The sequence below is a fragment of the Astyanax mexicanus genome, chromosome 19 (assembly GCF_023375975.1).
Source record: "Astyanax mexicanus isolate ESR-SI-001 chromosome 19, AstMex3_surface, whole genome shotgun sequence".
Taxonomy (NCBI): Eukaryota; Metazoa; Chordata; class Actinopteri; order Characiformes; family Acestrorhamphidae; genus Astyanax; species Astyanax mexicanus.
The window spans coordinates 4,600,001-4,625,494 of NC_064426.1; the positions used below are offsets into that span (position 1 = coordinate 4,600,001).

At 38.7% G+C, this 25,494-nt stretch overlaps 1 protein-coding gene across 1 annotated transcript in view; it reads right to left on the reverse strand.

Annotated features, from left to right (window-relative positions):
- Window positions 1-25,494, reverse strand: part of nubp1 (nucleotide binding protein 1 (MinD homolog, E. coli)) — a 46,697-nt gene that overhangs the window by 19,415 nt on the left and 1,788 nt on the right. Inside the window, exons 3-7 of the mRNA XM_049467802.1 lie at window positions 24,682-24,815; window positions 12,225-12,293; window positions 10,726-10,758; window positions 9,296-9,386; window positions 676-830 (exon numbers count right to left, since the gene is read on the reverse strand). Coding sequence (XP_049323759.1) covers window positions 676-830; window positions 9,296-9,386; window positions 10,726-10,758; window positions 12,225-12,293; window positions 24,682-24,815 — 482 coding nt within the window. The remainder of the gene's footprint in view (window positions 1-675; window positions 831-9,295; window positions 9,387-10,725; window positions 10,759-12,224; window positions 12,294-24,681; window positions 24,816-25,494) is intronic.

A 25,494-nucleotide genomic window follows, 5' to 3' on the forward strand; every position in this document is an offset into this window, starting at 1 on the left:
TTATAGGTGTATTATAGACCTTCCTCAGTGTAAACAAATGAAAGCAGTCTATGTGGAGTCTATGTATATATGTCTATGTCATGAGCACCCAGAGCTAAAAGCTAGCGCTATGGGATGTAAACAGTGTTTTTAATAAGCTTCTTTTGCACTGTTTAAGTTATTAATGCCTCGTTTTAAATGTCAGGGCTCTCCGAATTCTACCAATGAGGTGTGGAGCTACTTTGAGCTGCTGGATAACGGTGTAAAATGTTATTTATTGGGGCAAAATATGCCCCCAAGTGGCCTTTGTAAAGAGTGCTGGGCAAAAAGAACAAAATTTATGGATCTCGGAAAACTGTAGGAGAGCGGAGGTGGACTATTCTTCAAAGGTAAGTACTTTTTATTTAGTTTTATTAAACCAAAAGTCCATTTTACACCGGAGTTCTCCTTTAAGGTTTAGCTGAGATCTTTTTCTGATTTGTTCTTTAACTTCTTAACTGACACAAGAGAAGCTTCCTGAACAGTGACTTCTATGCTATAAATGTTTAGGGCCACGTGTTAAACGCATGTGATGTTTGTATTAAAAGTAGTTTTTTTTGTTTCTCACGCTTGAGTGTCAGTCAGCACACACACAGGAAGCTCACTCTGTTGATTTTGGTTCCCTTCTGAAAGAGTTGAAAGATAGTGCGTGTTTACTTGTGGTGTGGTGATGATGACGGCTCCGTCGATGCCCGCTCCACTGAGGTACTGAACCGCAGACAGGTGCTCGTCTGAGGTGCCCGGCGGCGTGTCCACTATCAGGTAGTCCAGCTCACCCCAGTCCACGTCCCTCAGGAACTGCTTTATCATACCTGGAGTGAGACGAAATAACCCCCAGCATATTAAATATTTAATATATGATATAGCAGCAGCTAATACTGTACAAATCTAATAGTTTAAGAAGATCCAGGATGAGAAGGATTGTCTGCGTGAAGTGAAATGGGATGGAGTGGGATGCTACAGGCTAGTAGCTCTCCAGCCCAGAGGGTTGTTGAACCCAATTGCAGAACAGTTGATCTCAAAGCAGGTAAACCCAAGAAGAAAGGGAACAATAAATAAATAAGCCCTGGTTAGTAAATTGGGACACAGCCGTGAAAAAAAGCCCTTATAAGGAGATAGGAAGCCCGAGAATGGGCGGAAAAATGAGAACGGGCAGAGAGACAGGGGAGGAATTTAAACAAAAGCTCACCAGAGAAGCATTTTATTTATTTATTTTTATTTTTTCATTATCGTTCATTATAGTTCAAACAACCTCACGGGCCAGATGTTGCAACCCCCTGCTTTAGGGCCTTCTCTAAGCTGTTGCCACAAATTTGAAAGCATTTAACTGAGTTCCCTATTCTACACCCTGTTCATGATGCGTCACAATGCTTATTGCTATCTTACACCCTATCAACAATCAATTTTTTTATGCCTTGAGCCCGCGTCGTTAAAATAGCGTCAGAGTTTAGTAATAAATCTACACTGGTCTGGTGTGGTGGTCTGGAAGTGAGGTGTGTTCAGGTATTCTGGTGTATTTTTATCTTGGCGGCAGGAAATACAGGTGCGCCACTAATTGATTTAAACCCTGACAACAGTCAACATTCAGCAGCCCAATCCTATCATAGGCATCCAGGAATGCTGTGAGCTCAGCATGTGTACACCCCCGCTCGTTAAACACACAAACACTTTTACCTCAAACATAATCAGAATAAAGTATAAAATAACATTGCAAACAAAAGGGCCACACTGTTAAGATACGAACGCGCCAAAGTCAGAGCTCATTTGATATTTTACCATGCCAGTATGGACAACTTAAACTTTACCTCAGCTCAGTTTAAAGACAATATGAGAAATAAATGAATGAGAAAGTGAAATTACTATCATTAATTACTCCTAAACATGCAGAGGCAAATCTCTTCAGTCCCTTAGAAATAAAACAGTAAGAAGGTTCTGATTCAGAATGTAACTGAGATCAAATGTTACTTTCAGTACCACTTTAAAATAAGTCTCCTTTACAAAGGGTTTATAAATAGTTTATAAATGGTTATTCATTAGATTGTTCATACCATTCATAAGCAGTTACACACAAGTTCAAGCACAAGGGCACCACACACGTTCATGCGGTCTAACGTCTCGTGGCCGAGCTGTTGTTTGCTCTTGACACTAATTAAGACGTACAGTGCAACTCTGTCACTTCAATTTATCACACTATTTTTACGCTCTGAGAAAGTGCCTCTTAACATAGATCTGAATCACAGGTCTCAAGAGGTGTGAGTTATACAAACATCAACAAATATATGTGTGTGTGTGTGTGTGTGTGTGTGTGTGTGCAGCTCTGGAAAAAGTAAGAGACCACATAAAAATGATGAGTTTCTTTGATTTTACCAAATTGAAAACATCTGGAATAAAATCAAGAGGAAGACGGATGATCACAAGCCATCAAACCACCAAACTGAACTGCTTGAATTTTTGCACCAGGAGTAAAGCAGCATAAAGTTATCCAAAAGCAGTGTGTAAGACTGGTGGAGGAGAACATGATGCCAAGATGCATGAAAACTGTGATTAAAAACCAGGATTATTCCACCAAATAGTTATTTCTGAACTCCTAAATCTTTATAAATATGAACTTGTTTTTTTCTTTGCATTTTTTGAGGACTGAAATGGTCCTACTTTATAATAAGTGTCCCTAAGTACTATGTAGTTACACGGTAACAATCCATGTAACTACAGTGTAACTACTGAAGTACACATTGTTACAGATTAACTACAGAGGAACAGGTTGTGTAATTACACATGTGTATTAAGGTTAATTTTGACTTGTGTAAGTACACATGGTGAGTGTACCAGGGTGAGTGTACTTACACAAGTAGTAGAGCAAGTGTACTTACATATGTGTAACAATGTGTGTGTACTCAATCAGCCCTAATTACATACTAGACAATAGCTGTTGGATAAGTTTATACTCAACTTATCACACACACTATTACATACATGTAAGTACACACACATTGTTACACATGTGTACTTACACAAGTCAAAATTAACCTTAATACACATGTGTAATTACATAACCTGTACCTCTGTAGTTAATCTGTAACAATGTGTACTTCATTAGTAGTTACACTGTAGTTACATGGATTGTTACCATGTAACTACATAGTACTTAGGGACACTTATTATAAAGTGGGACCTATTTTTATTTGTAATTTGGGAGAAATGTTGTCTGTAGTTTATAGAATAAAACAACAATCTTCATTTTAATCAAACAAAAACCTACAAATAGCAAAATCAGAGAATCTGATTCAGGAACTGAAGTGGTCTCTTCATTTTTTATATATTATTTATATATATATATATATATATATATATATATATATATATATATATATATATATATATATATATACACACACAAACACACACACATATATATGTAAAATATATTTATTCCATCTAATGTGCAGAGAAGTCATTTTAAACATCAAGGTTCTGCTCAGTGCAACTTCCTCAAATGCATAAACTCCACATCCTCTTAGAAGCAAAAGCAAACACTCCAAATCACACTGTGTACACACACTCACTTTCACCTTCCGTTTTTCAGGAAGGTATTCTAAATTATTATCAAGCTCCCCCAACATGTGTGACCTTTTTCAGGACCAGTAGTCTGTGGCCAGATATATGAGACTAGTTTGTATTTTTCGTGCTACAAAGTGTAATTAAAACTCTTACATTTTCTCCAAAATCTGGTGCGCCTTATGTATGAATTCTGGTTGTGTGCTACACAGCGCCGCCTATTGGGAGACATTGGAGACATTGGACTGCACCATGCCTATGGGATCCAGCAGCTGGCTCCCAGTGGTTTAAAATGACCTTGTGTTTGACCTGTATGGGCATCAATCTGTACACTGCTTACTTCAAAAAAAAACATGGCGACACTCTTGTTCCCTTCCATCTAGGCACCCTTAGAAGTGTACAACATTAAAATGAGGGGGAAAAATAGCCGTCGCACTACAAAAACACCGGGAGCTGGCGTGTTTTGGGACAGGGAGGCATGCCACTATGCTTGATGATCAAATCGCCCAATCATTAAACTCAGACACATAAGCTGTTAAGAATTTGATGAGTTTGTGGAAGAGAAATGAACTGAAAAAGTGAGAGTATAGTTTTGCATTTTTTATGGATAATAAGTTGAATGAAGTTTAACTTTAAAGGTCTTCTTCCACTACAATCCACTTTTTCTTGTTCAAGATGAAATGAGAAATGAGAGGGAAAAGAGAATGATAAAGACAAGATGATAAGATGAGATGTATATAGTGGGAAGGAGACAACATTAGATGAAAAAAAATGAAAAGAGAAAGAAGGAGATGAGGTGAGACGAGAAGAGAAAGAGAAGAGTTTCGAGAGTCGAGAACCTCTGGAATATAATCAACAGAAAAATGGATGATCACAAGCCATCAAACCACCAAACTGAACTGCTTGAATTGTTGCACCAGGAGTAAAGCAGCATAAAGTTATCCAAAAGCAGTGTGTAAGACTGGTGGAGGAGAACATGATGCCAAGATGCATTAAAAAACTGTGATTAAAAAACAAGGTTATTCCACCATGGAAAAATAGCCGTCGCACTACAAAAACACCGGGAGCTGGCGTGTTTTGGGACAGGGAGGCATGCCACTATGCTTGATGATGAAATCGCCCAATCGTTAAACTCAGACACTTAAGATGAAGAATTTGATGGATTTGTGAGAGTATTGTTCTGTATTTTACTGTGAATGAGTTGAATGAAGTTTAACTTAAAGGTCTTCTTCCACTTAAATCCACTTTCTTTGTATAATACTATAAATATATGTCTCTCTGAGTTGTATATGATGCTACACATGAACCTGTTTCTCAGCCACCATTGTCTGCAGTAGCAGAGTAAGGCTAGTAAAAGAAAATCTTCAGAAATAGTTAATCAGAGAGACGTAAAATGTCGACGTCAACCAGTGACTTCACGGCCTCCCCCACCTCGGCTCAGCTAACAGCTTTTGTTTACAGAGCTAGTTAGCGTTAGCTATCTTGTGTAAATAACTGTAGGTTTAATAAGATCTCCGGATGTTTCCACGTTTTAAATATATACACCAGGGAAGCACAACTGGACAGAACAGCGGTGACATTGGGCGTCGTTCACGTCAGATTTTTTGATATAGAGTGGAATCTGGGGCTTCAACATGGTGAAACTGCCCAAGCAATGAATCACCAAGTCTCAGGAAAGAGTTTAGTAGCGCTAGTTCAAAGCGTTTCTCGCCCTCGGGGCCCAAAACTGGCTCACATGGCATTTATTCATAATAGAGACCACAACTAGACTGTTTAAAATGAATGAAAAAACGACGGAATAAGATCTTTAATTGACTGTCTTGTTTCGTTTAATGCACCTTATAATTCAGTGCACCTTATGTATGGAAATAGTGGCCCTTATAATTCGGTGTAGGGGTGTGCCATATCATATCGTTAGCGCTAATATCGCCAACATGTTTGAATATCCTGAATGATATTATACTCTTAAAATGTCGTGCAATATCACCCACCCCTAATTATTACATCAGGGTACTACTTTTTTTACGTTTTCATTTTCCATTATTTATCTACTAGAGACTATAGATTATATCTGTCCAGTATCATTTATTTTACTTTAATCCTGGATATATGGAGATATTTGGAATGCATTATAAGTCATCATGACATTCTGGATTCATGACTTCTGTCACAAATTTGATCAAATTCTTGTATTTCATTTCTTGTGTCTCAGATATGGGGTGTGACATAAATCGTATGCTATATTAAAATAAAATTTTCATTTTGTTGCAGTAATGTATTCTTGGGAAAAAAAAAATCGCTAATTTACATCGCCAAGAGTATCGTTATCGCAAAAAACACCATGAAATATCGTGATTTTATATTAAAGGGCCATATCGCCCACCCCTAATTTGGTGCACCTTATAGTCCGTAAAATACGATACTTGTGGTTATCTACATGTTCACATAACTCACATACGCATAATGGGTGCCTCAGGTACCATGCATCTGGATCTGATTGGTGCATCGGTTGAGAATGGTATTATGACAAACAAATGGCAAGAAATCTTTTCAAATGGAGCATCCCATCCATCTGCACCCACTACCAGGTCTCGATCCAACTCCATTAATTAACAACCCCTTGCAATAAACACACTTGCCATTCACAAGATAACACCTCACAACTTAGAGATGTGGGGGTTCCCAAGCTGTCCCCTGAGGTAAAACTTAATGATTGACTTTTATATCCTGATATCTGAAGGCTTTTCCCATAACAGAGTATTGTTACACAAACCATTAACTGTAATTTTTTCTTATTTTTTTTACAGTCTTCCCTAAGGCTGAAACAAACAAAACAAGCTTTCCACACCTCCTCATTCGCCCTGCATTGTGTGTTGGACGTGTTTTGAGTGTGAGGTCATGTATTAATTAATACAGCGCACTTCAGGCCACACCCACACTGCATCACAGTGTGATTCAGGGTCAGAACTGGTATTACATGGTCATGTTTTCTCTCCCTCCACTGTACTGAAATGAGGTCTGGGTTTGGTATGAAGTCCTTCCTGCTTTGTTTTCTCTAAACATGGCTAGCAGGCGTGTCTCACTCCACCAACAAAAGCTGCTGGTGTCTCTCTTATTGTGATGCACTCTGAACGAACACTATGTAAATAAACTGGCCTGGTTTTACATTAGTAACCAATGAAGGAATAAAAGAAAAGAAAATAAAAAAAAAACACACACTTTCTAACAATTTCTGTTTCACAAACCAGCCCCGGATTACAACCACAACACAGTAACTTTCATTTATTTAAAGAGAAGAGAAGAGAAGAAAAGAGAAGAGAAGGAAAGAAAAGAAACGAGAAGAGACGAGAAGAGAAGAAAAGAGAAGAGAAGAGAAGAGGAGAAGAGAAGAAGATGGAAACCAGAAAGAGAAGAAAAGTAAAGAAAAGGAAAGAGAAGAGAAAAGGAAAGAACAAAGATGAGAAGAAAAGAGAAGAGAAGAGACAAGAAGAGACTATAAGAGACGAGAAGAGAAGAAAAGAGAAGAGACGAGAAGAGATAGAACAGAAGAAGATGGAAACCAGAACGAGAAGGATTAAATGAGACAGAAGAGAAGAAAGGAGAAAAGAGGAGAAGAGTAGAGAAACAGAAACAAGATGAGATGAGAAGAGAAAGAAGTGAAGAAAGGAGAAAAGAGAAGAAGAGTAGAGAAATATAGAGACAAAATGAGATGAAATGAGACAAGAAAAGAAAGAAGACAAGATATAAGATGATAAAATAAGTAAATAGAAGATCAAATGAGGTAATAAAAGAGAAAGAGAAGATGAGAAAAGGGAAAAGAGAAAAAAAAGACAAGGAGGAGAAGAGTATAGAAATTTAGAGACAAGATAAAATGAGAAGAGGGAAAAGAGAAGGATAAAGACAAGATGAGAACAAGATGAGATGTATATAGTGGGAAGGAGACAAAATTAGATGAAAGAGAAAAGTTTCTTTGATTTTACTAAATTGAGAACCTCTAGAATATAATCAAGAGGAAGATGGATGATCACAAGCCATCAAACCACCAAACTGAACTGCTTGAATTTTTGCACCAGGAGTAAAGCAGCATAAAGTTATCCAAAAGCAGTGTGTAAGACTGGTGGAGGAGAACATGATGCCAAGATGCATAAAAACTGTGATTAAAGAACAGGGTTATTCCACCAAATATTGATTTATGAACTCTTTATGAATATGAACTTGTTGGGGGGTTTTGAGTTCATTTTACTCAAACATAAACCTATAAATAGCAAAATCAGAGAAACTGATTCAGAAACTAAAGTGCTCGCTCATTTTTTTCCAGAGCTTTTTGCATATTCGATGTTATTTGCTGGATGCTGTGCACTTTTTATTAATTGGATGGTATAATCTACCTCTACGCCTCACCAGGACTCAAACTGGTGTTTTGTGTTCTTGTGTAAATACACTGAACCATGATCTGAACGGCTGCCAAAATGCACTATGGGAAGCCTGTTGAGATAAGTGACCCTGAATGCTGAGAGGGAACTAGGTTGTGCTACAGATGAATGGGGCTGATAATCAGACTGTGCTATATGTTTTATATTGGTGCAGGGGAAGTGAAACCGGTCTGCTAATCTAAACACAGCACTGTGTTTTTCACTTTATAAGAGCGTGACAGGAACTCAACTGTTTCTAAAGTCGACAGTGTGAGCTTTAAAATCTACGTAAACACTGCCATCTTCTACCATATTAAAAACTAGGACCTTTACTATAATCTAGCAGTTGTTTAATCTACAGTACAGGCAAAAAGTTTGGACACACCTCTTTTTCAATGTGTTTTCTTTATTTGTTAAAACTATTTACTATTTATTTTTATAAACTATTTACATTGAAGATTGTCACTGAAGCATCAAAACTATGATTGAACACATGTGGAGTGTTATCTATTTAACAAAAAAAAATGAGCTGAACCTCCACAGTCACCGGACCTGAACCCAATCCAGATGGTTTGGGGTGAGCTGGAGCACAGAGTGAAGAAGGCAAAGGAGCAACAAGTGCTAATAAACACCTCTGGGAACTCCTTCCTTCCTTCAAGACTGTTGGAAAAACATTTCCATTTCAGGTGGCCACCTCTTAAATGAAGCTCATTGAGAGAATGATGCCAAGAGTGTGTAAAGCAGTAATCAGAGCAAAGGGGGGCTATTTTGAAGAAACTAGAATATAAAATATATATATTTTTTTAGTTATTTCACCTTTTTTTTTTTTTTTTTTTTTACATAAAACAAGTACATAAAACTCCACATGTGTTCAGTTATAGTTTTGATGTCTTCAGTGAGCTTCTGCAGTGTCACAAGATTTATTTCAATCCAGTGTTGCTGGATTAATTTTTCACCAAGATCTTGCAGCAGCATTGATGATGGTGGAGTCTGACCACTGCACAAAGCAGCTCTTCTTCAGGATATAGCCGTGGCATTATGGGGGAATAAAAAAATCCATTGATGAAATAACCTGGTCTATATTCTGTATATTCAGGTAGTCAGCTGACCTCATTCTTTTAGCACCACATCATTTACTTACTAAAATCCAGGTGGAGACTTTTTTTTTGGCCAGGCAGCGTATAAAAGCCAAGTTACAGGTTTAGATTATCAACAGTTCAGTTTTTGCATTGTTATTCATTAGCCAGTAAATGAATCATGTGTGTCTAAGTGTGTGTTGAGTTGACGCCTACAGCAGAACCAGCACTGACCGTTCTTCTTCGGCCCTCTCCAGATAACAGCGTCATCAGGGCTGCCCAGCAGGAAACCAATAGACATGACTGCCAGATTATCCTCTACATACTAAAGAGAAGAAGAAGGAACATATACAGCACCAGTCAAAAATGGTACACATAGGTACACATGGTACACATAGGTCACAGTTTGGTTCACAAATAGGTAAATGTACCAAGGAAAAAAAATATATATATTTAAAGGTTGGGGTTAAAAGTTAAAATTGACCAATGGATTTATATTTATGTTAAGCCGTATCCAGTCGGGATTAGTTTCTTAGGGAGAAAATATTTTACACTTCTACTCAGTGATGAAACTCTTGCATCCGGACTGCAATTGAAAAACCAGGAGGACTAGTGAGTTCTTAGGCTTTCTCGGTCACGTGACATCGTGTTCAGTAGCTCCTCCATTTTCACTAGCTATTGTGTTTAACATGGATCTCCATGGAAATGCACGCTTAAAGTGTAATTATGGTGCAAGGCAGTGGACAAATAGCTATTTTATTAAACACAAGGAGACAAAACTCAGAGATGTGTGTCCAGATGGGACTAAAATTACCGGAGGACCACGTTCAGAGTCCAGCGAAACACAGTAGATAATTCAGCCTGTAATTTTCTCAGAGGACGATTGAGAAAAACACGTACATGGTCGTTCCGAAAGGGAATAAAATCACAGAGGATAAAAACCCCCATAAAAGACAAAATCCCAAACGGATAAGGCTTTATTGGTGGTAATTATTCAAAAAAATGATTAATCACAACAATATTCTGTGTTTAATCAAAACTTAAAACTAAGTGTTTTTTAAGCTTTAGGAGTAGCAACTGTGTTTATATCAAAGACTTAATTATAGCAACAACAATGATATTTTATTCTTTATTTTGTTTTTTGTTGAGCTAAAAGTTGAGTTTGTGCTCTGCAGCCCCGTCCGTGTGTGTGTTTAATGAGCGGGGTGTACGCACGCTGAGGTAAGATAGGATATGGCGGCTGAGTGTTGACAGTTGTCAGGGTTTTAATCAGTCAGTGGCGCACCTGTGTTTTCCGCCACCAAAATAGAAACTCGCCAGGAATTTACCTGAACACACCTCACTTCCAGACCACCAGGCCAACCACTGTAGATGTATTCCTAAACTCACAACAATATTCTAAGTTTAATGAAAACTAAATGTGTTAAATGTGTTAAATTTAAGCTTTAGGAGAGGAGCAGCAATTGTGTTTATATCAAAGACTTAATTATATACAATCGATTGGTTTAATGCTAAATAAAACCGCTAATATGTCACCAGGTGCAGTAAATTTGGTCAGGTGAATAACTTTTGTTAAAACTATATATAAATGTTTTAAAGTTTCCAGATTAATCACGTTTTAAGGGGTGAATATTGACAGAACTGATTATTTCACAGATCCTTACCACAGGAGACCAGCCAGAGCCACTCTGATGAACCTACACACACACACACAGACACACACAGACACACACAGTGAGAAAACAGCTGAACAACAGCAACAGCAACACACAGATAACATTACGGAAACCAGGAATGAAAAGCTTCTTATCTGATCAAACCCATTAATTACCTACAATATACAGAAAAGGGCCATATTAGATTTTAATATTATGGGCTGTTATATAAATCCACTGTTTATCTGTTTATAACAATGTGGAGTAGACAGTTTTAAAGTGTATGGCTTTAAATGCCAAACCAAGACAAACCGCATCTAAAAAGAGGAACAGAATCTACCAAAACAAGCTGAATAAAGCCACTAAAGGCCAGTTTCTCAGACACAGGTTAGGCCTCAAGTCTTAGACTACACAGCATTATGAAGGGAGATTTTCTATTAAAAGGGAGATATATTGTAAGACCAGGCTTAATCCCTGTCTGGGAAGTTGACTTTAAAGATCTGCAAGTTTTTTGGACATTTTAAACACTTTTATTTTAATGAAATCACTTTTAAAAAAACATGACATTTGTTTCCTGAGCTTTTTGACCTTTTATATTTTGATTAAAGTTAAAAAAAAATTATTTCAAAATAAAATGACATGGTCTGACAGCTTCATCAGCTCGCTGCGGTGGATGAGGAGAGCCAGTGATTCAGTGGAAACAAGCTCGATTTAGAACGTACCATGACGCAAAAGCACAGGTGCAGCTGAACAGGGTGCCCTATTTTAGTGATCTATAGGCGAGACATCTATTCAGCATCACACAGCTAGTTTTAGGGCATGTCGGTGTGTGTTTGGTATCGTGAGGGCACAAAAAAAAAAAAAAACACACTTTATATGGTGTGAAATGTGCAAAAGGCATGTTCTCATTCTCTTCATTAATCAATCATGGGTGTGGTTAATTTTGGGTGTAACATGAAATAAACCAATCAGTGTGCCAGTTGTCATTCACTTTAAGAGGCGGGTGAGCTCTGACTTTGGCGCGTTCGTATCTTAACAGCGCAGCGCTTTGCTCTGTGCGTCTCAGCAGAGACAGATACTGAGCTGTATGTTCACACTGTGAAGATACACCAGCAGCTCATTTATTAAGGGAACAGTAATGTTATTTTATTCTTTATTCTGTTTATTGTTGAGTACAAAGTAGTTATGGGTGCTAAGCTAAGATAGGATTGGACGGCTGACTGTTGACTGTTGTCAGGGTTTTAATCAGTCAGTGGCGCACCGGTGTTTTCCGCCACCAATAATATATAAACACGCCAGAAATTTACCTAAACACACCTCACTTCCAGACCACCAGGCCCATCAGTGTAGATTTATTACTAAACTCTAAGACGCTATTTTAACAGCATAAGCGCAAGACGTGAAAATAGACTGTTAAACGGGGTGTAATGAGCATTGCAACACGTCTTAAGCAAGGTGTAAAATAGGACCGCAAGACTTTGAACAAGAGTTTATAAGAGCTAACATACCTGCTCTCCTTCCAGTCCCATTATTTTAGGTACTGATGGTCCACAAATGTCGATGTCCAGCAGACCCACCTGAAATTAAACACGCAGACCAGTAAGAAACTACACTGTACTACAAATTTACATATTTATTGTCACACAAAAACCTTAAAAATGTCATCTTTGTAGTCAAAGGAAAACACTTCATATCTTTCAAAATAAAAAAAAGGAAATTTATTATTGTTTTTTTTTTTTGGAGCGTTTCTATTGGTCTGTTCATTGGTCTGGTCTCGATCAGACCCATCAGCATGTTCCCATCAACCATGTTCTCACGTGGTTTATTGGTGCATATTTTGGTGCGTTTAGGTTTATGCCTGTGTGAAAACAAACCAAACAGAGGGAGAAACGCTCCAAATTAACTCAGAATCAGAGAATCAGAATCAGAATCAGGTGTGAAAACGCTCTTTTATACTTAGCAAATTAAGTTTTTCTAATTCAGAAATCCTAACAATCAAGCTCAGAGGTTTATAATAAATTAAAAAAAAAAAGTTTCCTCTATACAATTTATCATGCATTTTTTATTCCAATGCCCCACGTTGGATTCATCTCCCGTCAAACGAGCAAATATATACTAGTATTTTAATTAACACCACGAATATAAATATATAATTACATTTTACATTTCCTTCATTACATTCATTCTTTTTTATCCTTTTACATTTTAATATCCAATATATAAAAACTTGCATCTTAAGAAGAACAAGTGCGATTAATCACAGTTAATCACAGAATACTGTTCTGATTCATCATTAATCAGATCAAACACCACTAATTGTTTTATATATACAGTTATTTCTGTATTTGCTGCAATTACTTATATATTAAACAGTAAGTTATTTAACTCAGAAACACTGAAACAAAACCCGCAATACAGTAAAGCTGCCACGTGATGGCAGTATTGTACAAAGCAAATCCAAATTCAGGCTGAGGAGTGGACTACAGAACCTGAGGTGCCCATGCTGGCCCATGAGTGAGTCCATCACCCAGGCAGAGCGGGGTCCGTTATTTACCCCCTGTGGCTCAATAGTACTGACCGCAGGGGTCTGGGAGTCCGGCACTGTCCTCCAGTCTACAGACTTACAATACAATCTAGAACCCAGACAGACCCGGGTTCAAGAGGCTGTGTATCAAACAGAGGAAGCTGTATCAGTTTCAGCCTCTGTGGTCTGAGAGAAACACTGATGTGGTGCACAGTGGAAAATGAGCAGGTGCGTATCGTGGGAGTTCCAGCATGTGTGTGTGTGTGTGTGTGTGTGTGTGTGTGTGTGTGTGTGTGTGTGTGTGTGTGTGTGTGTGTGTGTGTGTGTGAAAAAAGATAACACACAGTCAGCTCTCCGAACTTACTATATTAGATCTTTGTCTTTATATGTAAAGATATGTTAACATATATATTGGTATATGTGTTGTTATGTATTCTTTTTTTTTTACCTTTTGCATATTAACTTCTTGTTTTATTGCTTTGGCAAAAGTTGTTAATTGCAATTCATGCCAATAAATTTTTTTTTTAATTGAAAAATTGAAAAATTGAGTGAGAGAGAGTCAGAGAGAGAGAGAAAGAGAAAGAGAGGACCTGGAGAACATGCTGTAATTGATAGAATCATGAATCCTGCTCCAAAATGCTCAAGAATAATTTCCGTTCATCAGTTTGTGACTGTAAGCTGTGACATACCTGGGTTCTGCAGCAGGACAATGACCCTGAACAGACCTCTGTATGGCTCAGAAAAAACATGCTGGTTTATGCTCGAAAGAGATTTTACTCAAATAAATAAATAAATTGAATGATCATCTAAAACTGTGCTTTTTAATATACTCAGGTTTCCTTTGTCTGATATTAAAATGTGTTTGTTAATCTAAAAACTGTAAAAATAAAAAAAATTATAATTATAAAATCTGAATGGGGACAAATACTGTTTCACAGCCCTGTAGGTGTAACAACCACTTACTTGATGCAAATTATTCTATATTCTATTATATCTCTTTGCTGCTGCAGGAATTTGTACAATTTCCATTGAATATAATTAATAAACTGTTCATACTTTTATTCCTGAGTAACACAAAACAAGCAAACAGTTGTTCAATCAATTCCACCAAAATCCACTGGTGACGAACTATTTAAAATAATCCTAAAACAAAAAACTAATAAAATAATAAATAAAGCTGTGAGCAGAAGGTCACACCCATGTCTCCACAGCTGAGAATGTGATCGATCAGCAGAGGGAGGGGAAAAATTACATTTTTAAGTCTGTTATCCACGTCATGAGTGAAGGAGCTCATCCAGGAGCTTTTCTTTCTCTCTTTGTCTCTGTGTGTCACTGCATGCCTTTCCCATTACCCCGAGACAGATGTTTAGATGACACTGGGCCAGAGGAAATCTGATGATCTGGGTGTGTATCAGCAGCAGTAAGAGATGGGAGTGATAAGAAAGACAGGTTGTTGATTTTATTTCTGTGCTTTTGCCTTAGGGCTACACACAGTAGTGTAAAAACTGATGTAATTCTCCTTTTAATAAACTAATGATTGAAGTTAGATTTTATACAGTGCCGTCATGAACTCAAGGGCATTTTACCATCAACACTTTACACCAGGGGTCGGCAACAAGCATGAACCATCTGGCCTGTGAGGTTGTTTGAACTATAATGAACGCTAATAAAAAAAATAAAATGCTTCTCTGGCGAGCTTTTGTTTACATCCCTCCCCTGTCTCTCTTTTGTGCTCGGTGTGACTTTAGTTTCCGCCCGTTTTTGTTTTTCTACCCGTTCTTGGGCTCCCAATCTCCTTATGAGGGCCTTTTTTTTTCCCCAATCCTGATGACATGGGTTCGATCCCGTGTGAGGAGTGGTGTGTTTATTTATTTATTTATTTTTTTCTTTCTTCTTGGGTTTACCTGCTTTAAGATCAACTGTTCTGCAATTGGGTTTAAGAACCCTCTGGGCTGGAGAGCTACTAGTCTGTAGCACTCCATGCCATTACACTTCATTTTCAAAACAGACATTTTTTGTGGCCCACCAGGAAAATATCTGGTCCGTGGCCAAACTTAATTGCCGACCCCTGCAATAAACACAATGTACACTGTGTGCATTTTTATCGATTGGATTTATTAAAGATTTGGAAAATAGTTTTGTTTTGGGTTGATAAATTGAGAAATTTTGCCTGAAAGGCACTAGGAGAGTAAAGACAAGCACAAGTCTCCTCTGATAAAGTCAGACTCCGCCTCTTTTCCAAATATCGTTGATTTAGCATCACTGGGTAGCCAGAGCACTTTGAGGAAAGCGTCGGATCCACAGTTATGATGAAACAGCTAACAGACACCAACGCTGACTAAAATCACAATGGAGCTCCTATTGTACACCCTGTGTAAGGTGCTCATTGCTATGTTACACTTCTTTAACAGTCTATTTTCACACCTTGTGCTCTCAGCGTTAAAATAGAGCCTGAGTTTAGCAATAAACTTTATCTACACTGAAAAGTGTGGTGGTCTAGAAGTGGTCTTGAGGTGTGTTTAGGTAAATATCTGGCGTATTTCTATTTTGGCAGCGTGAAATACAGTGGTGCGCCACTGACTGAATAAAACCCTGACAACAGTCAACAGTCAGCCGCCCTGAATCTAGCTGCACGATAGATAACTGGTGCACTTTAGATCACTAAAACAGGGCCCTGAGAGTGAACACACTACACTACCCACCAAGACAGAGGAAGACCATCGTGTTCTCTCGGACTCTGGCTGCTGATGACAAGCAGCATGAAACGGGATTGAAACAAGGGATCCTCAAATGCTACAATGCATCCTTAATCGTTCATACAAATGTTACATTTTTTACAGTCCCAACAAGGCCAGTATCAGGCCACAAAGAACAGGAGCTTTTCTACTCCTCTCTGCTTCTTCTGAAGGCCATTTCCTGAAGGCTGACTGGGGTCTAATAAAAGTAAAAAGACGGACAGTGAAGATCCGCATTAACAGGCCCACAGAAACAACACAAAGAGCCTAAATCTCTCTCGCTCTCTCTTGCTTTCTCTAAATTTCTCTCTTTCTCTGCAGCTGAGGAAATAGTTTATTCAGTGTAAGTCTGGTGATAGGCAGAGCGAGGTCCGCAGTACTGCACATAAAATCAACATGCAGGTCAGGGATTTCCCTCCAGAGCTGCACATCACTGCTTCTCCTCCAAAAACTTTCCTTCTGGCTGACTGCACTTACACAACCCCGCTCCTCTTCTCAAGAAAACAAGATGAAGAAATGAAGATAAATGTTGGGTTTTCACACAAGCTGTTCTGTGATTCACAAGTAGCTTGTTGAAGACTTTTTTTTTGTGGAACCTCTCAAATACAAAAGCAAGAAGCACTACATGAAGTTCAAGATCAAGATCAAAAGTGTGAAAAGTATTCATCACCTTCATTACTCTGGAGGTTAAAGTATAGATATTTGGGCTTAAAATACTTCCGTAGAAGTTGAAGTAGTATTAACTCAGACTTTTTACTTTTTAGGTAAAAGTGTAAAGGTCCTACTTTTAAAACGACTTAAAGTATAAAAGTAAAAGTAAGGTAAGGGCAAAAAAATGCTTTTAGGGACAAAAACTTAGGCCGATCCACAGGGTCTCTATAGTACCAATTTATGTAGTTGATATGGGTTTGAATCCTGGCCATGTAGCTTGCCATCAGCTGCTGGAGCCCTGAGAGAGCACAACTGGCCTTGCTCTCGTTGGGTGGGTACAGTAGATGGCGCTCTTTTTTCCGCTCATCACTCCTAGGGTGATGTGGATCAGCACAAGGCTGCGTCTGCGAGCTGATGTATCGGAACCGAGTCGCTGCTGCGCTTTCCTCCGAGCGTTAGCGCTGTGATGCTACTTGGCAATGCTGCATCATCAGCAGTTCACAAAAAGAGACGGTGGCTGATTTTACAAGAGTCGTAGAGAACTGGGCTAGTCTTCATCCATCTTGTGTTAAAATAGGAAAAATATGAAAAAAAAAAGTAAAATTTAAATAAAAGGACATAAAAGTCATATTTCCTACCTCTAATTAATCATTAAGATTTCAGTATGTCCTCGTATCACATTTCTCTTTTTTGCAAATAGAAAAAAAGCATACTGATATAAATTCCATTTCATATCGCTCACTTTTACAGCAGGGTAAAAAAAGTCAAGAGAGCATTCATTAAGATGCCCGACACAACACGCTGTCCTTCCTCCGCCTTATGCCAACGCGTCAGGAGCTTCTGACCATCTGATGTGAAGAGGTTGTGGTGAAATATTGATTCTTTAACCTCCAAAACCTCAAACAGACAGCGCTACAGAAACTCCTACAGGGAGGCTGAAGAAAGCAGAAGCCTCAGAACTTTATCTCAAAGTGTAATTGACTAAAATGCCCACATACTGCTGAGCACACAGCTCCACTCCACACAGCCGGGGTTGGAGAAGTTGGCAGTGAACTGAGAGGTCACAGAGCTGATCCCACCTGATTACACCCTCAAACTATCCCTCAGACCCTGGAGCAAAGCACTTAACTCTCTGGAGCTTCAGGCAAACACACTCTGCAGTTGGCACCTGGGCTCCACAAACAGACACAAAAATACACAAAAGTGTATTAATAATGCATCGCACCTGGATGGAGCTCAAATGTTCATGACCCAGCTCACATATGCCACCTTGTGGAACATACTGGCTTCTACATGATGTAGAGCTGTAGAGGTACTCTGCCTGGTTGAGGTGTCTGGTGGAGTAATCATGAATCAGTCGGATCATATCATACACAATAATATCGACAACATTTTTATTTTATACCCTGAATTGTCGTGCCATATCACCCACCCCTAATTATCACATCAGGGTTTTACTTTTTTGTTGTTTTTAGCAAAAGAAACAAATCACACTGTTCTTATTTCCCAATATACATCTACTAGAGACGGATTATATCTGTACAGTATTATTTATTTTACTTGATTTTTAATCCTGGATATATGGAGATATTTGAAGCACATTATTAGCATCATGACATTCTAAATCATTACAAATCTAATATTTGTGCTATATCGTATTGTGTGCAATAATAAAATGTAATTTTCATTTATTGCAGTAGTATATTCTTGAAACATATATTTTTTTATTTATTCAGTGTTTTGTCATATCGTCAAGAGTATCGTTATATCGCCATATCGATCACCCCTATTACCTACATATAGAAACTGCTTCCCAGTCCCAATCTGCTTCCCAGACCTAAAGTAGGTCTAAGATGTAAAGTTAAGTTGAATCAGCCATATAATATCATACACAATAATATCGACAACATTTTTTATTTATTTATTTTTTATTATTTATCACACTGTTCTCATTTCCCATTATATGTCTACAAGAGACATATTATATATGTCCAGTATCATTTATTTTACTTGATTTTTAATCATGGATATATGAAGAGATTTGGAGCGCATTTTTAGTATCATGACATTGTGAATCATTACAAATCTGATAAAAAAAATATTTTTGTTTTTTTAATATCTCAGTTAAGGGTGTGCTATATCATATTGTATGCAATAATAAAATGTCATTTTAATTTTATTGCAGTAGGGTATTCTTGATATATATATTTTTTTAATTCAGTGTTTTGTCATATCGCCAAGAGTATCGTTATATCGCCATATCGTTCACCCCTATCACCCACATACAGAAACTGCTTCCCTGGTTTGAGTGATTAAATCAGAAGATGTTTTGAAGATTTTGAAAAGTCATTTATGGTGAAACACCTTCAGCATTTGAGAAATTCACTTGGATACAAAACTTGAAACTCAGCATCATGGAAAACATTAGCTCACAGCGACAAATCCAGCCAGGAGAAGAAGAAAAACATCTTCTCCATCCAGGAACGCCTCCAGATCAGAGAGTTATGCTTTCCTGTTCAGATGTAACAGATAACTAGTGATGCCAATGCTTCAGTGTATTCAGTTAAAAAAAAAAAAAAAAAAAAAAAAAAAAAAAAACACAGAAAAAGCAAAAATGCAGCGTATTACTGGTTTAAATTGTGGGTCATGATGCTTCGCCATCAGCAGCCGGACTCCGAGAGAGTACAAATGGGCATGACATCTCTTCTCTGGGTTGTAAAAGTAGTCTATTATTTACTGTGTATCTTTAGGTTTATTTATTGTATAATTCTTTTAGTTTGCAGTTTATATGCATGCACTAAATATTCTGCAATATTTTTTGCTGCATTATATTATTTTATGCTATATTATTTATTTTGCCACATTATGATTATTCTGTTATACTCTTATACTATATTCCTGAAATTAATTAATTATTTATGTTTTACTATATCGCCAAGCATATCTCAAAAATACCCTGAAATATCGTGATATTATTTTAGAGCCATATCGCCCACCCCTAACTCAGCATGCACTGGCATCAGCAGCATATGTATCATAGTTTACATAGATAGATAGATAGATAGATGCTTTATTGATCCCGAAGGAAATTTAGCATGTCAGGAATTGGGGAGAAAATGGGGTAATATTAGAAACTAAATGCATAGATATTTTCTAACCATTTGACTGGATAGTTTTGTATCTTTAGCCTATTCTCTTGAAAGCCTTCACTTCTTAAAGTTTAGTGTAGAGATTGACTTGCCTGTAAAATGCTGTAAACTGACTAAATATCCCTTCAAATTAACCCTGATACATTAATAAATCAGATTCATAAGTTCACAGATGCCTTGTGCTGACTGACATCACCCTAGGAGTGATGAGGGAAAAGAGAGTGACATCTACTGTACTCACCCAGAGAGAGCAAAGTCAACTGTGCTTTCTCAGGACTCTGGCAGCTGATGGCAAGCTGCATGACAGGGATTCGAACCAGCAATTTCCTGATCATAGTGGCAGGGTTTAAGACTGCTGACCACTCATCCCTACTCATTTAAGAGGAATTGTATTATTGGCAGATGGTTATGTGGGTGTAGCAGCTTGGTCTTCAGTCTTCTTGAAACAAGCAACTGCCTGGATCTACTGCAGTCCACCCCAACACACACCCACACACACACACACACACACCTCAGAGACCAAGAGAGCAAAGTGCTGCTGTCCAAGGCCAAAGTCAATGTTTGTGCAGGACCCCGCTCCCTTCCCTTTGGACCGCCACCATAAGGCAGCACATTAGTGCCTGAGAACAGCGAAGATAAAGATTCCTACAGACTGCACACATCCCTTCACCAACACAACCCAGACACTGAATACCAGGATGTGTTACTGATTCACCTGTCAGAAGAAACTGTGTAAAAATTAGCGCTGCACGATATTGGAAAAAAATTACATTGGATATGTTCTTTTTTCGAAGATACATATTACGATATTAAACAATGCAGGGCCTGTGATGTCCCCAGCCCCGCCCATACCCACGCGCTGTCTCGTGTCTGGTCCAATCAAGAGCTGAGTCAGCGCCGAGCTCAACTCAAAACCCAAGGAAAACAGCAAAACAACAGTAATCACCCCTTTAATCAGGTATTTAAATGTCTTTTTAAAAGGTTAGGCTGTAACTGGAAATATCTGCGCAAAACCCCCCGCTCTCGCGCTCCTCCTCCCCCTCGCGCTTCTCAGGCAGCAGCAGCCTGTCAGTCACACAGACACAGAGACAGCGCTGTGTATCTACTTCTTGTGTCAAGAATCAAAACATAGCAACATGATGTGTTTGATTTATTTGCCTTAAGTGACATCGCACGTCCTGCGATGTGACTATTGCGCAAGCTCACATCGCGATGACAATGCCTAAACGATATATCGTGCAGCCCTAGTAAAAACTATATATTATGTGTTGTAATACTCTATAAACCTTTAAAAACACAGTATTATTTTTTTAATTATTAGTACAGGTAAAAATATTGGTGACGGACAGTGGTTTGTTTCGTGTTGTTGTGTTTAAACCCCACCCACTACACAGCAGTGTTGTGATTCGATAAAAATGTAAGCAAACTTGCATATGACAGTAAGTTTTTCAACTAGGAGTAGAAGAAAATGCATTATATTGTCAGAGCTAGTGTAAAGATAACACTGTATTCCACCATAAGAACAACATACCATCTGGCAAACATAGTGGTGGTAGTGTGATGGTCTGGGCCTGCTTTGCCTCTGCAGAACCTGACAATCTGTTGTAACTGATGATCCTCTCTACCTGAAAAAACCCTGACCCTGACATTTCCCATCAATCAGTTCATGACCTGAAGCTCAAGCGCAGCTGGGTTAGGTAGCAGGACAATGACTCTTAGGTGTACAAAAGGCCACATTTGAATCGTTCCAAAAAAACTAAATAGGTCTTTGGACTGAATCCCTGGTTTGGACTGTGTGTGTGTGTCACAAAAAGAGAGAGAGATACGAGCTAAATCTAAATAAACATTTGTGGGTGGGTTCAGCAGGAGGGGTGTTTGGGATCAGATCAGCAGCAGAGACCCTCATCGCTCCCTCACTGCTTCACAGCTTTAATCAACAGGAAGGGTGAACAAACCCAAAGTCACACACAGGAAGTTCCTAATCCTGCTCACTTTCTCTATTCACAGCCTTTCCTGTGTTAGATGGGTCAGAGTTCACAGTCAGAGCAAACACAGCCAGTGCACAGTAAAGGCCACAGTTAGGGTTTATTTTATATTGTCAAAAGTATTGGTCACAGGTGTGTAAAATCAATCCCCCAGTCATGCAGACTGCTTCTACAACAAATGGGTCTCTCTCAGGAGGAACCGTGATCAACAAGCAGCACCTGTGTGACAAGTCCAGTCGTGAAATTTCACTACTCACTACTAAATATTCCACAGCCAACTGTTAGTGATATTATAACACATTGCACAGAGTTCACCAACTTTCTGCAGAGTTACAACATCACTACACACCTCCAAAATTCATGTAGCTTCAGATATATTAGACCAGGGGTGTCCAAACTACGGCCCGCGGGCCATTTGCAGCCCGTTTCCTTTTTTGGAGTAGCCCGTGAGGTATTTTAGAAATAGAATGAAAGTTGGCCCGCTGTTACATTCAATGTGAGAGGGTGCGCATTTCTAGCGCAGAAAAACGGGGCAAAAGAGTCTAAAAGCGAAGAGAGTGCGCATTTCTAGCGCAGAAAAACGGGGCAAAAGAGTTTAAAAGTGGAGAGGGTGCGCATTTCTAGCGCAGAAAAACGGGGCAAAAGAGTTTAAAAGCAGAGAGGGTGCGCATTTCTAGCGCAGAAAAACGGACCAAAGAGTCTAAAAGCGGAGAGGGTGCGCATTTCTAGCGCAGAAAAACGGGGCCAGAGTCTAAAAGCGGAGAGGGTGCGCATTTCTAGCGCAGAAAAACGGACCAAAGAGTCTAAAAGCAGAGAGGGTGCGCATTTCTAGCGCAGAAAAACGGGGCCAGAGTCTAAAAGCGAAGAGAGTGCACATTTCTAGCGCAGAAAAACGGGGCAAAAGAGTTTAAAAGTGGAGAGGGGGTGCATTTCTAGCGCAGAAAAACGGGGCAAAAGAGTCTAAAAGTTGCTGTAATTAAGAAGAGACATGAAATTAAACATCAATTTGTTTTATTACAGAGTGAGGCCCGTGACTTCAAATATATTTCTCCTTTTGGCCTCCAACAAAAAAAGTTTGGACACCCCTGTATTAGACAATTTCACACTCCAACTTTTAAGGGAACAGGTTGAGGGTGACCCCTTCCTGTTCCAAAATGACATAGAACATCATTACTTTTAATTATTGCAGAGACTGCGAGCCAGACCTTCTCGTGCAACAAAAATGAGAAAGAGGTACAATATAAAATAAAGCAGAATCTGCAGAGCTGCAGAGACGCACTGGAAGCTGGAAGTGAAGTGCTTAAGTGCTTAAGACTCCATTACTTTCCCCATTCTGGACGTCAGGCAACAATGCAGCGTTTTACACGGTGGAACTCCCCAGGCTGTGAGATTTAAATTGTTTGAGGGATTAAAGATTATTCCAGCGCATGAGCTGCCAAGAGGTAAACGCAGCTCGCAGACTGGCCACTGACAGCCCTATTACAGCCCAGATCAGATCAATAACCCGCTCACGGGTCCGAACCACGACCCGGAGGAGAGGAGAGCAGAGCTACAGTCAGGACTATAGAGTCTCTCTCATGCTGCTGATGTTGTTCTGTCTGCAGCAGGACTAGTACTGTTCTGACTAAATGCAGCAGCTCCTGCACTGCAGAATAACTTAGTACAGCACCTCAGAGAACCAGAGAAAAACCTTAATTCTGGTCCATCTTAAACAGATTCTGTAAACCCTAGACTGTATAAAGATTTTTGAATCATACCACAATCAGTAAATAACTCTACAACATTGGAGAGACGTTTACATTTAATATTTTCACCCTCCTGTTATGTTCCGGGTCATTTTGATCCATCTTAAAGTTTGAAGATCTAGGGTGCCGAGTGGTCCAGCGGTCTAAAGTGCTGCCACTATGAGCAGGAGGTCTCCGGTTCGAGCCCCAGCTCATGCAGCTTTGCCATAATTGCCACATTTGCCACAATTTGCCACAACTGGTCCCTGCTCCCTCCCAACATCAGTCCTGGCGCTCTCTCCCCACATCACTCCTAGGGTGATGTCCGCAGCAAAGGGCGTCTGTGAGCTGATGTATCAGAACCGAGTCGCTGCGCTTTCCTCCGAGCGCACTGGCTGCTTGAAAAAAAGCGGTGGCTGACTTCACATGTATCAGAGGAAGCATGTGTTAGTCTTCACCCTCCTGGTGTGTTGGGTCATCACTAGTGATAGGCGGAGTCCTAAAGAGTGGGTAGGGTAATTAATAATAATTTAATAATAAGAAAAAAAAAAAAAGTTTGAAGATCTTGAAGAAAAGTTTTTTTTTTTTTAGTATGTAACTTCTTCTGCATGCCTTAATTAGTGTAATTATGAAAATATCTCACATATTTGCAACAACCACCCCCAGCAAAAATAAAAACTAAAACAAAATTGCAATGTTATGTTTCAATGTTATGTAAAACTATTGTTTTTATATGTTGGTCTTTCAAAGGTAGTCATTTAAATTATTTTTTTTTATGAAAAACTAGGAAATTATCCTAATTGAAGCATCACCTGTTAGAGGTAAGGAACACCATTGCACTGGAGTTAATAAAATATTTTTTTTTACACTGCTTGGAAGAATCATCTGCTTGTTGGTATCATCTTTTGGGTAATTAAACATGAACCGGGTCAAATTAACCCCGGAAAACCATTGCTGTCCCTGCCAAATGAACATAACAGGAGGGTTAAATAGCTATTCCTTTATTTTCTTTATTTTCTACATTGTAGATTAATATTAAAGCAATTAAAACGATTAAAGGACACATATGGAATTACTGTATGTAGTAAACAGTATAAAATCCCCTGATCTAAACCTGATGAACTGAGATGGTGATTTGAGGTGATGAGGGATTGAGGGATGAGCTGGAGCTTCACAGCTTGAAGGAAAAGAGCCTACCTCTTTGGAGTCGTCACTAGCCAGTGCATGAGCCAGGTGTGCACTAAAGGTGCTTTTACCAACGCCCCCTTTCCCTGATAAAACCAGGATCTTGTGCTTCACAGTGGCCATCTTCAACTTGATCTCCTCTATAGCTGCAGAGACAAGAAATAAAAACATTTCAGCTTTTTTAAATAAAACTAACTTTTAGGAATATTGCATTTTTTTGTTGTTCATAGTTCATTTACTCATATATTTCGATCAGTCATAACATTTTGTAATAAAGAACAGGGTGAAAGGAGGATAATAATTAAGTATACAGAGAAACAGATACAGAACTACAGTCTGTAAATATTATAGAACTACAAAGTGTTCTATATGATTTATGGAGATGAAAATTTTAAGAATGGGTGTAGAAACAAGTAGGTGGTCATAATGCTATACATTAACTGTAGTAACATCAGCATAATGCACAACCTCCTGTGGTTCACTGATAGAATCATAGCTCATTTTTAATAAATCCAGGAAGCCCATAAAATTAGGGATGTCCCAGATCTGATCATGTAATCAGAAATCAGGGCCAATCACATTATTTTTTAAAGGATGGGAATCGGTGAAAAGATCCAGATTACTGATTTATCAAATCAAATGTAACATTATATTGTAACTCCTTAAGTTCACAATAGACTCTGCAGCATGTGCGCATTGATAATACGCATGCTGGGCTCTCCCTCTTATTCACTAAATTGATCTGTTGTGTGTGTTTGTGACCACTTGTGGTGTCGCACTACTGAAGGCTCTAAAACACACTCTCTGTCTTTCACATGCTCACAC